This window comes from Pteropus alecto, unplaced genomic scaffold, assembly GCF_000325575.1.
Source record: "Pteropus alecto unplaced genomic scaffold, ASM32557v1 scaffold395, whole genome shotgun sequence".
NCBI lineage: Eukaryota > Metazoa > Chordata > Mammalia > Chiroptera > Pteropodidae > Pteropus > Pteropus alecto.
This window is the reverse complement of record NW_006438643.1, coordinates 1457339-1473963: the sequence shown is the minus strand read 5'-3', so window position 1 is coordinate 1473963 and position 16625 is coordinate 1457339. Positions and strand designations below refer to the sequence as shown.

At 31.7% G+C, this 16625-nt stretch overlaps 2 protein-coding genes across 2 annotated transcripts in view; one reads left to right on the top strand and one right to left on the bottom strand.

The window, feature by feature from the left end:
- The first annotated feature begins 9733 nt into the window (after positions 1 to 9733).
- LOC102892684 (olfactory receptor 51G2) lies at positions 9734 to 10693 on the top strand. The gene has a single exon (XM_006915746.1). It carries the CDS (start codon positions 9734 to 9736, stop codon positions 10691 to 10693), a length of 960 nt encoding a protein of 319 aa, XP_006915808.1.
- Positions 10694 to 15732: 5039 nt separating this feature from the next.
- LOC102892442 (olfactory receptor 51A4-like) overlaps positions 15733 to 16625 on the bottom strand; it is a 1046-nt gene continuing 153 nt past the window's right edge. The window contains exon 2 of the mRNA XM_006915745.1: positions 15733 to 16625. Coding sequence (XP_006915807.1) covers positions 15733 to 16625 — 893 coding nt within the window.

Here is a 16625-nt window from a genome sequence, read left to right as displayed (position 1 = left end):
GGTTCCCTTTCCCCATAACCTCTCCAGCAGTTATTATTTGCCCTGTTGTTGATAGTCAGTCTAATAGGTGTGAGGTGATATCTCATTGTGGTTTTGATTTGCATTTCCCTGGTAGCTAGTGAAGTTAAGCATCTTTTCATATGTTGGCCAGTTGTATGTCTTCTTTGAAGTGTCTGTTCAGTCTTCTGCTCATTTTTTTAGTTGATTTTTTTTTTTATTATTGAGTTTTATGAGTTCTTTCTATATTTTGGATATCAGCCCCTTTTTTGGAGGCGTTGTTTGCAAATATCTTCTCCCATTCAGATGATTACTTCTTTGTCTTATTGACTGTATCTTTTGCTGTGCAGAAGATTTTATTTTGATATAGTGCCATTCATTTATTTTTGTTTTTAGTTCCCTTGCCTTTGAGGTCAAATTCATAAAATCCTCTCTAAATCCAGGATCCGTGAGTTGTTACGTATTTTTCTTCTATGCAATTTATTGTTTCAGGACATATGCAGGTCTTTGATCCATTTTGAGTTAATTTTGGTGCATGGTTACAACAATTCTTTTTCATTCTTTTGCATGTGGCTTTCTAATTTTCCAAGCACCATTTACTGAAGAGGCTTTTCTTTCTCCATTTTATGTTTTTGTCATTTTTGTAGAAAATGATTTGCCCATACATATGAGAATTTATTTCTGGACTCTCTATTCTATTCCATTGGTCTGTTTGTCTATTTTTCTGCCAATACCATGCTGTTTTTGATTATTGTGGCTTTGTAGTATAATTTGAAGTCAAGCAGACCAATACCTCTGGCCTTGTTCTTTTTTCTCAGGATTGCTCTGGCTTTTCAAGATCTTTTGTGCTTCCATATAAATCTGATGATTTTTTTGTTCTATTTCTTTAAAAAATGCCATTGAGATTTTGATGGGGATTGCTTTAAATCTGTATATTGCTTTGAATAAGAAATATTTCATGTAAATGAACGCACGCATAAGTTAGATGAGTCTGTCTTTGAGATGTCTCCAAGGACTGATAAAGACAGAAGATCTCCACAGTACAGCAGACTTAAAGATCAAAATTTGCCTTGAGTAACCTACCAAAAGCCTTAGGAGAACTTGTCTCATAAAAAAATAAAAATATTTGCAAATGTACAGGATTGAAGTAATACAAAATATATTCTCAGTTAACTAAAAAAATTAAATTAAAATCAATAACAGAAAGATATTGTAAATTCCCTTAGATATTTATAAATTAAACAACACATTTTTTGAATAACCCATTAAATGAATAGCAAGTAAAAAGAAAAATTAGAAATATTTTATATCAAATTAAAATAAAAACACAGAATGCAAATATGTAGGAAAATTATGCTTCAAGGAAACGTTACATTATCAAATTCTAACATTTGAGAAAAACAATCACAAACGATCATAAATTTATGAAATAAGTTGATACTTTATAAGACAATAGATAAATTAGGGCAATTTAAATCCTTTGCAAAAAAAAGAAGTAATCAATGTAAATATATAAATTATTTGAGGACAGTTAATCGATAAGGAAAATTAAAAATTCAAGATCTGTTTTTTTGAAAAATCAATTGTTTAAGATTTATAAACTTGTAGTCAGACTGATGAGAGAGAAGAAATAGGACAGGTAAACAATTTTGAAAAAGAAAAAGGTTGAAGATGTGTGCTAATTTCAAGAATATTTAAAATACTGTAATTAAGACAGTGTAGTAATGGTAAAAACATAGGTATATAGACTAATAAAAAAGAATAAAGATTCCAAAATGAGATGTTCACTTTTATGGTCAATTCATTTTTAACAAAGATGGCAGTGTAATTCAATGGAGAATGATTATCTTCATAAAAATTAATTTAAATAGATTATAGACATGAATATGAAATCTAAAACTATAAAATTTCTAGAGGAAAATAAGAAGATATGATTATTACTTTCGTTAGTCAAAACACCAACTTAAAAGTAAAAGGAAATCGTAAATTTTACTTCTACCAAATTAAAAGTAATTTTTTAATGACAGAGTTAAGAAAATAAAATGACAATTCACAGGCCTGGACCAAAGTGTTTGCACAAGACATATGTCCAAAAAGACATATTCAGAACACATAATAAAATCTCACAACTCAATAATTAGAAAATAAACAATACTGTAAAAAGAGCAAATATTTAAATATTTTACCAAAGAAAAGTACTGAGAGGAAATGTAATATGAAAAAATATTGACTATTATTAGTCATTAAGGAGATGCAAATTAAAACTGATACCTTTTTGTCCCTACACAGTTTTTCAAGTGTCTAAAAATAAAATCTCACAATAACTTGGAGCAACTCTCACACTTATATATATTGGTTATGGGAATACAAAATAATATGTTAGATAAAAAATCCCTACTCATAGGTATTTAACCAACTAAATAAAATCTTGGCCACAGATAGACCTGTTATCTGAATGTTCAGCCTGTATTTATATTTGCCACAAATTAAAAACAACAGATACATACATCGAGTGGTAAATGGGTAAAGAAATCATGGTGTCCCCACATGCTGTAGTGCTATTTGATAGTAAAAATTAATGAATTTCCTATATTTGCAATAACATAGATGAATCTATAGAGCATAATGATAAGTGAAGGAATCAAAACACAATAGCTATATACATACTGTATAATTCCATTTTCATAACATTCTGGAAAAACTGAAACTATAGAAACAGAAATCAAAGAGTAATTTCCAGGGCCTAGCAGGGAAGAGGCATCCTAAAAGCAGAGCACAGGGGCCATTTTTGAAAGGATTAAAATATGTGCATTTTGATCTTAGCGATGTTTACATGAAGGTGTACATATTTGTTAAAACTCAGAAATGCGCACCTAAAAATGGTGAGATTTACTATATTTAAGTTATGCCTCAGTGAGCTGTTCTAAAAAAAAAGATAAATAACTATGAATTTTACCATTTAGTAGTCTCCAGAATAATTTTAGATGCAAATATTTTGTTACAGTCGAGGCAAAATCAGGACAAGAATATAAAGATATACAATGGTTTTGAGGGCTACAGTGAATGAGATCCTGGTTTAGAAGTTTGAATTTAATATGATCTCCAATCAGGTGCCACATGGACTCATATTTTCTAAAATATAATCGGCTTGCCTTTATTTTACAATACAAATGTAAATGTGGGTAAAAAAAGGTAGACCTGAGTAAAGACTGACTCTAAAATATCCATTTGAATGTTTTGGAATGCCTGGTTAGGCAACTTACAAAAGAACTTGTACAAATGTCCAACAATACATAAGAAAGAGTCTTATTTTCACTAATAATCAATATAACAGTGTATATTAAAGAAACAACAATGTACTTCTTTTTGTCTAGCATGTTAGAACATTTAAGAAATTGGCAAGTGTGAAGGAAAAGCAGACAAATCTTTACACCTATGTGGATGTAAATTTATTTTACATATTTGACAGGAATTAAATATGTAAAATAGATATACTTTGGTCCTGCAATTTAACTTGAGCATCTATTCTATAGAAATATACACACAAGTGCACAAAATGATAAGTAATAAGATTGCACGATTATTCATGTTTATGAAATATAAACAAAAAAATCAGGGAAACTGTTAATACATTGTTACATTCCTATTATGCAATATTAAGTATCTTTTTTAAAACTCAGAGGGGTTGTCCTGAAAGTATGCCTTTGAGAAATTCTGAGAGAAAAGCACAAGGTATAGAAAGATATAGTCTTATGTCATCTACTAAATTGATTTAGTATATTTTCTTTTTCTAGTCAGAAAAAAAAAATTTAGACACAATTTTGTTTTGTTAACTTTGAGGGAAAGAACTGCTGTCTTTACCCCAAAATTGCAAGAAATAATTTTGTATATTTAAGTTTTGACAAATACATTTAAATATTTGCTTTAAATACTTTTAAGCGGTTATTTTATTTGTTAAAAAAACTTAACATTTCCTAAACAGTCAGTCTCATCTAAACATAGTTTCAATTTGTAAACATTCACTTCAACTTGCCTTACATACAATAAAGAAAGAAAGAACTCAGACTCACTGGATTTCAATAAAATGAAAGTTTTTGGTTTCTCCTGTACAAAAAGATATTCTAAGGTATATAATATCTAAGATTTTCTCCCTCTTTTTTCAGATCCCTTGGGGTGAAAATAAATCTCAGCAGGGCTTTTCCGGCACCTGGAGACTCTCTTGGTGGTTTGTAAAACACTGTTAAACTGCCAAGCCCTTGAAGACTCGATTTCTCCACACTGAGTTGTGAAGTCTTGTGTTTTGCAGGGAAAAATAAGCCTGCTGATAGACACAACTAAAAGCTCTCATTGTACAGTAAGTGAAGTATTTCAGACATAAGTAATATTAACTACCATCGTAAAACAGAACGCTCATTTAACTAAATTGGTATAATAACAACCAGCTTTCCAGGATAAAGAGAATGCCAATGTTGAGTCAGGATGTGTGAGATTTAGAGATTAAATTGTTTAGAAAGCCCTGTGTTTGATAAGTAACACAATTTAAAGTTAAATGATTGGTTTAATTTTATTCATTTTTTTCTAAGTAATATTTATTGTAGTCATGATGAATTTAAAGAATATCTGTTAATACTATATATGCATATTGCGTTTACATAGCTAGATTTTTAGGGCCCCAAATTTCATAGACAGTGTTCTTGTTTTCACAGTTTTCCTCTGAGTCCTGAAACCCGCTTCTCATGAACATAATCAAATGCTTTTGCAAATTTTTGAGGTTCTTCCCTGCCCACTTCTCATTAAGCAAAAGAGTTTTTCCCAGCCTAAATGCTGAGTTATTTGTCATCTTTAGATTCTATGATATTCAAATGAAGATTTGTGTTTTGGAAAACTGACCATTCAAAATCAAACTTAAATGGTCAGGTAAAAAATATAGAATTGACCTTGATAAAGAACTGTTCTGCTAGTATTTTGAGACTTGTTGATAAAGCAACTTCAACCCCATATTAATAATTCTAGATACCATAATATTCCTGATCTAAGTTCTATTTAAAGTTACTGAAATTTTGCAGATGTTGTTCCTCAGTATTTTCAAGTTAAAATATATGGAGTAATCTAGATAGAGATATAAATTTGGTGTGTATCTTTGAATCTGACCTCAATACATTACTTAACGGTAACTTTTTAAAGTTGTGTTTTTCATTTGTCAGCATTATAAGCTTTTTTTCTGTTTTCTGTTTAATCTTTCTAAATACCATTAATAGACATAATTACTCACATTTGACAAGGAATGTTAGTTCTCAGAAAGATTAAATGATTCTCTGGATTATATAAGTGTGAAATAACAAAGTCAATTTTTAAAACATAATAATTAAGTTTCTTGCATAATGCTTATTTCTCACACATGTTTAAATCTCCTGTGATGAGAATCATAGCTGTCACAAACAAGGTTCTTATTAAAACATGCATAACTGATACATCATGGTATGACATAACAACAAACATAACATAAAATAACATAAAATAACATAACATTACATAACATAACATAACATAACATAAAACATAAAATAACATAACATAAAATAACATAAAATAACATAACATAAAATAACGTAACATTACATAACATAACATAACATAACATAAAACATAACATAACAAACATCAAAGGGGAAGCAGGGGAAATAAAATTTTTTCTCCAGCAGCTGATAGAACTAGGTCTTTCCTTGACCAAAATAAATAGATAGATGATAGAGAGATAGATAGATGATAGATAGATAGAAAGATATAGATAGATAGATAGATAGATAGATAGATAGATAGATAATGGATAGATAGATGGATGATAGATTTAAAAGGCAGGGCTAATTAGTTGAAATCAAAGGAATTTTATTCAATTTGTTGTTTGAACCAGAAGTTATGGTGAAACAAAATGTTTTTTATGTGATAATTAAGATACATGCGTAACAGACACATATATGTGAATGAGTGTGTTTATGTATGTGCTTACATGTAAGTGAAGGATATTTTTATAATTAGGTATGTTATGTGTTTTTAACCTATCTCTATCAGGGACATTTATCATTTATACATGTATAAAATAGGGCTTTTAGTAAATCAATGTGAAAGCGACACTTTAAAATTTTAAGAACATGATTTCTGGTTGGACTTTGAGGGGTAGACTCACACATATACACATATATGTGATGCACTCACTATTTAAATAGTATTTAAATATATGTTATTTAATGTTTATATTAATTATTCAGTTTGTCTGCTTATAGAAATTCAAGTATGAGAATCGATACTGGTAAATAAAGATGTTCTTTAATTAATTTCTCCTAAAATTTTCTTCTTTCCTTCCATCTTCTTCACCCTCCTTTCCTCCTTCTATTCCTTTTTTCTCTTTTTCTTTCCCTCTGTATCCTTGTCTTGTTCTGTCACTCTTGCTACTTCTGTTTCTGCTGTCTGTTTTATTTATCCAACACATATTTAATCTGCTGCTATTGACCTGGAATATGGTCAACTGCAACCTTACTGCTTTTCGACAATTCTTTCAAAAATATAAATAATACATGTAAGAGATTTGATAGATATATGTAAGAAGATAGACTGACATATATATATATATATATACACATATATATAATGAGATATGTAATCTCATTCATATATATAATTTCTTCATACAATGTGATTTTTAATAAATTCACATATAGTTTTAATATGACATTTTAGACTATACAAATAATGTGAGATTATTTTACAGAAATATTTCTATATTTTTTAATGAACAATGTGCTAGTGAAGTTAAATATGGGATTTTATTTATTTGTTTGTTTGTTTGTTTATTTTTATTATAGTGACATTGGTTAACAAAACCCTATAAGTTTCAAGCATACAATTCAACAGTAAGTCATATATATATTGTATTCTGTGTTCACCGCCCATAGTTAGATTTCTTACTGTCACCACATATTTGACCCCTTTTTACTCCAAGTATTTTTTTTTTTTAATGTCTACCATTCACTTACGCATACATTTATATTGAATTGAATAATACGAAAGCTTGGAAACAAATGCTGATTAAATACTTTTAAGCAGTGTGCTATGTGCTTTTGCTGTCATACACTTAATCCTCACAGTAACATTTAATACAGTGTCATTATTACAAATTTAATTAAAACAAAATTGAGATTTAGTGAGATCAAGCACCTTACCTCGATCAGGTCAATCATTCATTTATACAAAAATGATTTCTTATAATACATAGCATTTTCCAGGGAAATATTCTCATTTAGAGAAACAAAAAGGCTTGTTGTGATCTCAAGCACTTGCAGACTAGTTAAGACAATTAAAAACTTTATGGGTGCAATGATGGAAGCATTAAAAGTACCAAAGAAAGCAGTTTGTTTAATTCTATTTGAAAGGATTAGGGAATATTTTCTAGAAGAGATAAAACCTGAGATTGATTTTTAAGACTGAAGAGAAATTCATTAGGTATGTAAGAAGAGGGAAGGTCAAATGATCGAGTCAGAGGGCTTGGCTTGAGCAAAGGTATAAAGACATAAAATGATAATAAATAAGGATAAAGTTCCAAGTATCTTCAAGATTACTGTAACAAAATGTAGAGCAGAGGGAGGTCATTTAGTATTACTGATGAGCTTAGAGAAATATGGTGTCCAGATCATAAAAGTCTTGTGCGTCATAATAAGCAAAGGAAGCTAAGTTTATTTGTCGTTTATGGGGAAATATTTAAAAGAACGTATACAGTAATATTGAAATTTTATAAAGTCAATATGAAAAATATATGAACAATGGATTTATGGAGAAATACTTGAGGTAGAGTTTTCAGAAAAGAAATTGTTAGAGTCTGTTTTAAAGAAACAATGATTAAGATGAAGAATAATGGTGAGATTTAATAAGAATAGCCTCTAGTTAAACATCATTTTATGTAGTGAAGCATTATTCTTAATATTTTTTATTAGAAACCTAGGGAAAGTAGATACTAACATTCTCATTTTCCAATAAAGATGTAGGCACCAAGCGATAACTTATCTAACTAGAGATAAACTGCTAGTAAGAAGAGGGCCAAATTTGAATCCAGGCACTCTGGTTCTTGACCCTTTGCTCTTCATAATTTCACTATCAATGGTAAAATTGACAGACATTAAAAACACATCTGCCTTATTAGTAATATTTCTAAAGAAAACACAAGCAAAAATTATAAGGATTGGGAAGGGTTAATTTAACTCTTATGTTTAGGGTATATAGTTGAATTCCCTGTGAAACATCTGTGTAGAGATGCCTATAGGTCAGTTGAATATATATTTATAACGAGTATCTTATCAAGTATGGAATTTAGGAATTAACTGAAGCCTTGAGGCTTCAATTTGCCCAAAAATTGTATAAGAATCAGAAGAGAAGAGAAGGAGCAAAGAAGTAAACCAATGAGAAATACAGAAAGTATGCTTTTTGTCCAAAGGGAGCTTTATATTTCTAAGGAAAAAGATACATGTAGGAATTTAGATTTCTTTGAAATAGGGGGAAAAATGAAAAGACAATTTTGACAAAAATGTTGGAGAGCACATAGAGCTTTCTGAAATTTTTTCAATATGCTATGTGGACCATTTAGATCAAAGTCAAATAAGTGAATATGTAAAATAAAATAGCCTGGGACTCATCCCAGATACACTGATTTCTGGTCATGGGAGGCAAGTTATTTTACAAACCACAGTGACGTTTTCTTTGTGAATGAGTTGAAAGAAGATTTAGGGAAGATATACTGAAGAGATACATTTTGATGAATTATAGTTTTTTGGTCAGTTATATTGAGGTATAACATATACAGTAAAATTCACCAATTTTAACAGTAAAATTTGATGAGTTTTAAAAAAATGTATGAAGTCAGGTAGTCATTACATTGGCCAGGGTATGAAACATTTTCATTTCTTAAGAAGTCACTTCTTGCTGTATGTAGACAATCTCTTCACACTCCCATTCACCTCTGAAAATTGATCAACTATCACTACGACTTCATCTTTTCTAGAATTTTATATAAAAAATAAAATTGCTCTTTTGTATTTGCCTTCTTTTACATAGCATGACTGATCCATTCATCCTGTTGCATCTATCAGCAATGTATTCCTTTTTAACTTAAATTTCATGGATCTGCCACAGTTTATTTATGCATTTAGTAGTGGATGTATATTTGGTTTCTTTCCAGTTGTTTGCTATCACAAATAAAGCTGCTGTGACTATGTACAAGTCTTTGTGTGGACATGTGTTTTTATTTGTCTTGGGCAAATTCTTAAGAGTGAGATTGCTGGGTAATGCTGACTGTATAATAAGGGCATGTGTGACTTTATGAAAAAATGTCAAGCTGGTTTTTTTTAAAAGGCCATAACCATTTACATTACATTCATCTTATATGAGAGTTCCAGTTGTTCCACATCCTCACCAACACATGGGATTTTCAGTCTTTTTAATTCTAGTCATTCAAGTGGTATCTTATTGTAAAGTACATTTACATTTACTTAATAAATAATGATGTTGAGCATCTTTTCATGTGGTTGGTTGCCATCCATATATCAAAAGAAACAATGATGAATTTACAAATATAAATTTTATGATTCTGTGTATTAACAATCTGTTTACTTAAAATTTAGTTTTCACCTTTACTGACACGTGATTTCTCTTTTGTAGGTTTGCAAGCATCCTGGACTACAGTCAGACCTACATGCTGGCTTTTAATAACACTGCCTCGAACTGGCCCACCTTTTCTTTCATTGGTATCCCTGGCCTGGAGGCTGCACATATATGGATATCCATCCCCTTATGTCTCCTGTATCTTGTAGCCCTTGTGGGTAATGCTCTTCTGCTTTTCTTAGTTAGAGCAGAACGGAATCTTCATGAACCTCAGTTTTATTTTCTGGCCATGCTTGCCCTTACTGACCTAGGCCTTTCATTGTCTACAATGCCTACTGTCTTGGGTATCTTCTGGCTTGATGTCCGCCTCATTGGCCTGAATGCCTGCCTAGCCCAAATGTTCTTCATCCACACCCTCTCCTTAGTAGAATCAGGAATCCTGGTGGCCATGGCATTTGACCGCTTGGTAGCTATCTGCGTTCCACTAAACTACACCAGGATTATGAACCACTATACCGTTGCCTGCTTTAGTGGAGCTATCCTTATACGAGGTGCTACTCTGCTGGCTCCTCTACCTTTTTTCCTCAGGAACTCTTCTTTCTGTGGGACCAATATCCTCTCACACTCTTACTGCTACTACCAGGATATACTGAACCTGGCCTGTGGGGATGTCACTTTCAGCAGTGCCTATGGATTGATTTTTGTACTCTTCACATTTTCATTGGATGCTGTCTTTATCCTAGCTTCATACATGAAGATCTTGGGCACTATTATGAAGCTGAAGAAGACTCAAGACAGAAACTGGAGATCACTGCATACCTGTGCCTGCCACCTATGCACAGTACTTGTGTTCTACTTGCCCCTCATCAGCTTGGCAGTGCTGCATCGTTATACCCAGGATACTTCCCCAATTCTATATACCACCATGAGTAATGCCTACCTCTTCATGACGCCACTGCTCAACCCTCTGGTCTACAGTCTCAAATCTCGTCAGATCCAGGCTGCCTTGCACAAGCGATTTTGGGTGCAACATGTCATTGCTGGAGAATGATATCTCCTCTATATCAGAAGGAATAACTGATTAAAATCTATTTAGCATCTACTATGTGTCAAAAAGTATGGTAGGCATCATAAATTCAAAAATAAAAATACTCAGGTCTTTGCCTCAAGAAGTAAGTATGTAATCTAACTAAGGAGGGAAAAAAGACAAAATGCTTAAATAAATCATCATAACTCTGATCATGGATGATGATTGTTTGGTAGTGATAGGGAGAAATGGTGATAAATATCCAACTCGAGCTCAGTGTTTTTGGTGTATGAGGTTAATAGAAATCACATTGCTTCCACTGCTAAACTGAACCTAACTCTGGGCTATAAAAGATCAATGAGGGGCTGATTTTATAGAGATCAAGATGTCACCTGGTTGTGGATTGCCCATGTTAGGTTAAGGCATTAGGGAAACTGTAAGGAACAAAAGACAGAAGGTGAAAAATGAAAAAAGGTTATACATGACTATTAAATCAATAAATTAGTGATTCATGAGTTCATGTTCACATAACTTGATTCAAAATGGGTAGAATAATAATGTCTGGCTCTACTCTGTGAGTATTAATTTAGAGGCATCATTAGTGTACATAAAAATTTGACGTCTGTCCCTGATCTGCAATGGCAATACTGAACTGACAAATATATCTGATATTCACAATTATAAAATGGGTAAACCTAGTCTGAACTCTTTTGTACATTTGCAAATATACACATATTATGAAAAAATATTTTAAAAGGGAACTCTCAATATGTCTTTGAACTGAAGAACAACTATATTATTCTCTGCCTACTTTTGATATCACCATCTGAGTGACAGAAGACTTTAATCTTTTGTATTTATCTTTAAATCCTGGCTTTGCCCTGGTACTCTACTATATTTTTGGTTTGTAGCATAATAGTTAATATTTATTGAGCATTTTCTGTATGCCAGAAATTGTGGTAAACACATTATGTAAATTACTACATTTCTCCTTTCAACATCCTTAAAACATAGATACTATTATGAACTCGTTTTCACTGATGGGGACATTAAGGCATAGAAAGCCTGGGTTACTATGTTCCCTGAATATATACAAGAGAAGATGCAGAGTCTCGATTTTAGTTTAATCAGTACATCTTATCTTTAACTAGATGTGAAATCCAATTTAATATACCAGAGGAAATCAAGTATACATTACATATATGGACAATTTTAGATAAATACACTTTGTTATATTTGTGCTTTAATTTGTCCCTAAATTGTTATGTTAAATGAAGTTTAGCTTGGAATGGTTTCAGAAAAACAATCATAAAATATAAACAGATTTAAATAAAAAATATGAAAATAAAACCTCTTGTCTTTTATTTGGAATATGTCCTTCTACAATGCTTTAAATTCCCCCCCAAATACAGAATGTCTGCATAACAATATAAATATCTTATTTTTAATCATATTTGAGTCCTATATATGGGAGATTCTCATATAGAAAATATTTGTAGGACTATTTGGATTGAAATATGTCTCATAGGTTAAGTGGTATGAATTCTAGGTATGAAAACCATAATTATAAGTTGCAGGTGCAAGAAACTTTAGAAATACATTTCCTGGTAATATTTAAAACTGGAAGGGACTCTCATATTTTCAGAAAGTTTGGAATACACAGTTGTTTCTTTTCATGTGTCCATTCTCTCTCTCCATAGTAGGTCTCTGGTGTCCTCTGAGTTTATCCTTAGAGTATGTACCTGAGCACCCACTGGGCAATTCGTACTCCCTCTTCAAATCATGAGACTGATCTCTGTATTCCCTGGAGAAGTGAAGAAGTGAATTCTCATTTGTATTCCCAAATGTATTCTCAAAGTATATTGCTTGGCTATCAATTAGAGAAGATCTGGCCTTGCTGTGCTAAGGAAATATAGATTTGGTGTCCTGGGACAGAGGTACCTGGAGCCTCACTTTCACAGATGTTACTATATACCTCTCTAACACTGGTATAAGTTTCATCAGACAATAGGACGAATTAATCCTTTTGTACCAAAGGCTGACATATCATCTTAGCTATTTTCAGGTACATATGCTATCTGTGCAATGGGTCAGAGAAATAACACTGCATGAACAGAAAGAGAGAAATTCTAAACTTTAGAACACAAAACAACTCAAGAATTTATGAGAGAAAGGAAACCTGAGTGTGACTTGGTTCTTGTCCCACGATAAAAAAAAAGTAAATTATTGATACTTTGTCAGTTAGTATTTAATAATAATTAATTTAATAATATAATTATTTATCAATAATTAATTGATAGTTGCTCAGCTGGCCTTATACCTTTAATAGAAAGAAGAGTGAGCTATGTGGTGACACATGGTAACCATTGAGAAATCTCTGCCTCCCAGAATTATCTTATCTAGTGTGTTTAAGAAGCCAAATTCTACATTATCATTTCATTTCTAGAATTATTTTTTCCCATTTTTTTTAATATGAACACTTTTATCTTGACTCTCATTGGCCATTAACATGTCAATCTGATTTGGTCTAGGAAACATTTCTTTTTTCCTTTTTTCCTTTTGATTAATGTGAAATTCACATACATAAAATTAACCATTTAAAAGTAAGTGTACACTTTAATGTCATTCTGTACATTTACAGTGTTGTACAATCATTACTTCTATCTAGTTTCAGGATGTATTCATCCCTCTACAATAAAATCTTATACAATCCTCAATCTATTTTATGTTTCTATGCATTTACCAGTTCTGAATATGACATATAAATGAAATCATAAAATATATGACATTTTGTTTCTAGTGTCTTTCACTTAGCATAATGTTTCTGAGGCTTGCCCATGTTGTAGCATGAATCAGTACTGCATTTTTATGGCTGAATAATATTCCATTGTGTGTATGTACTACAATTTGTTTATCCATTCATCTATTGAATGATAGACCATCTTTCAACAGAACGATCAACTTTCTTAACATGAACGACTTTCGATTTCTAGTGTCTAATGAACACTAAAAGAAACCTATAGGTCTCTCCTAATTATCAATATTTCACTTATGTTAGTGAATGATTCTTTGAATAGATAAATAGAAATTCATAAGAACCAGATCATTTTTTCTCTTGTGTTGGCTAATCCTGATTTTATTTTTGCTTTCCAGAAAATGACTGTTAACTGCCTCAACTCTACATCATTACAATTTGAATATTCCAGGTAATTCTTTAAAACAGAAAACAAAATAAAAATACATTTATTTCTCATTGATTTCCGCACATAATCTCATTTCACGATGTGGTAAAGATTAACATTTTGGCAATAGTCTTCTTAATTCTCAGGTGTTACAGGCATTAAGTATAAACTGGAGTTGAGAACATGGTGTTTGGAGGCGTACAGATGTGAGTTTAAGTCCCGGTTCTACAATTATCATATTTTTCGGGCATCATGCTCTTACCTCTACTTTATACTTAATGCCTGCAAAACCTGAGAATTCAGAAGACAATTGCCAAAATGTTAATCTTTACCACATCATGAAATGACATTACATGGGGAGGTCAATGAGGAATAAATATCTGAATAAAAGTAAAAATATATACTTCATTCATGTACAGATTAATAATCAAAATAATATATCTTTGAATAAGACAAATGTTTGCTGGAATCAGGGAATTCATAGTGTGTCTAATGTAAGTGGACGTGAATAAAAATTAGGTTAAAATATTATAAATAATTAAATAAATGTGGTTAAATGGCACCTATATGTTCATATCTTTAAATTTTATATAAGCTAAAAAACTGTTAGATTTATCATAATTTCTGTATTCTTATGTATAAAATGTGGTAGTTTCTAATCCTGAATCTAATCATTTTTGATTAGGGAGATATTAACAATTCACCTAGTATCTTTTAACTGTCTCCTTTCCTTTAACATGGAACTACTAAAACTCACCTCTTTTGGTTTAAGAAAAGTTAGTTTGGGTAATGAATTAAAGTTCAGAGTTTAAGGTAGACATCAATCACTCAATTTTTTCTTCCTTTCTAGAATCAAATATTTTAAAGATATCCCTCACTTGTTTTATAGTTACATTTTAATGTGAAATAATTACACTTTTACAAGTGCAATGTATTATCAATCTCTTAGATGACATATTTATTAACTTATTTATTTATACTTAAAAATGTATTTATTGTATACAATATTACAGATATTCCATAAAGTAATAAAGATGAATAGCAAAGACAACAGACATAGTCCCTAATTTAGAAAAGAAGAGTCATTAAATGATAATTATGTTAGCAGGTAATAAGAATTGTGATTGTCAAGTCAATTATCTATGCCTATATACATTAATTGATTTATTACAGAAAAGAATTAGAATTTACTGTGTCACTAAATAAGGTATAAACCATAGATTTAGGATAAAACAGCACAGTGACTCCCCACAACAATCCTTCATTAATTGAAAAAGATAAATGTGAAGATGTAAGTAAAATTGTGTTGTATTATAATAAAAATTTTTATGGGATATATTGAGGGAAAAAAGAAATGCCAATTCTACTAAAATGTCAAAAACATTAATAATAGAGGAAGTTTTGTTTAAGATTGGTATTGCATTTGAAGCCAAGCAATTGGTAAAAGCCTAAGTCATGTGAAGGCTGGTATACATATGTAAAAATATGTTGAATCATCTAGTTTGAGAAGTGGCACTGTGTAGTTGGAGCTGAAGCTGAAGGAAAGGGCAAGCATAAGAAAATGTAAAGCTTTATAAAACATGTTAATAACTTGGCCTTTATCATATAATTAATTGTAAAACACAACTATTTAAATATTTAAATAGAAGAGAGACATAAAAATTATTTCAGTAAGATCTCTCATGCAATTCTGCGGATGATGAATTGGATCAAGACAATAACCAAAATACCACCATTTTCTTGGCAGACAAGAAAAAAATACCTTAACTCTCATAAAATCATGCTGCGAAATGACATAGTTCCCAGAAGGAAGCAGACAGGTAAAAGGTGATGAGAGAATTAAGGCATCTTTTTCACTAAGGCCATACTTGATTACTTGGGCTAGTTTTGCCTACCCTTGAATATCTTGTGGACTGCAGACCTTATCTGTTTAGTTTTTAAACTGTAAACCAAGGGGTTAAGGACAGGAGTCAAGAAAAGGAAGAGATTGGCCATGGTAACATGGAGAAGAGGAGATGTGAATGTACCAAACCTATGAATTAAAGCTAGCACAATGAGTGGCACATAAAAGATGCAGACAGTGAAAATGTGAGAAACACAAGTATTAAGTGCCTTGAGTTGACCATCTTTTGAGGCAATACCCACGACCGTTTTAAAAATCAGGATATATGAAATAACAATGAACACAGAGTCAATTCCAAAAATGCAGAGGACAAGGGACAATCCATAGATGATGTTGACTCTGATAGGGCCACAGGCCAGCTTCATAACATCAGGGTGGTAGCAGTAACAATGAGATAGAATAACATTCTTACAGAAGGGCAATCGCTTGAGCAGAATTGGCAGGGGTGCCACCAACACCACACCCCTAATCATGGCTGCAAGCCCTATCTCTATAATCCGAGGAGGAGTTAAGATCACAGTGTAGTGCAGTGGGTTGCGAATAGCTACAAATCGATCAAAGGCCATGGCCAGCAGGATGGCTGACTCCATGAAGGAGAAGGTATGGATGAAGAACATCTGTGTTAGGCAGGAGTGAAACTCAATCTCTCTGTTATTCAGGAGGAAGACATTGAGTACTGTAGGTAGAGTTGATAAAGACAGACCCACATCTGTGGCTGCCAGCATAGACAGGAAGATATACTGAGGCTCATGAAGACTGGAGATGGTTTTGATAACAAAGAGGATGGTGCAGTTCCCTAGAATGGCAATTATATACATGACACACAGTGGGATAGAGATCCATATTTCTACAGCCTCCAGTCCAGGAATGC

Excerpts from the sequence above, each read along its gene's own strand:
- LOC102892684 (XM_006915746.1), top strand. The coding sequence starts at position 9,734 with ATGCTGGCTTTTAATAACACTGCCTCGAACTGGCCCACCTTTTCTTTC.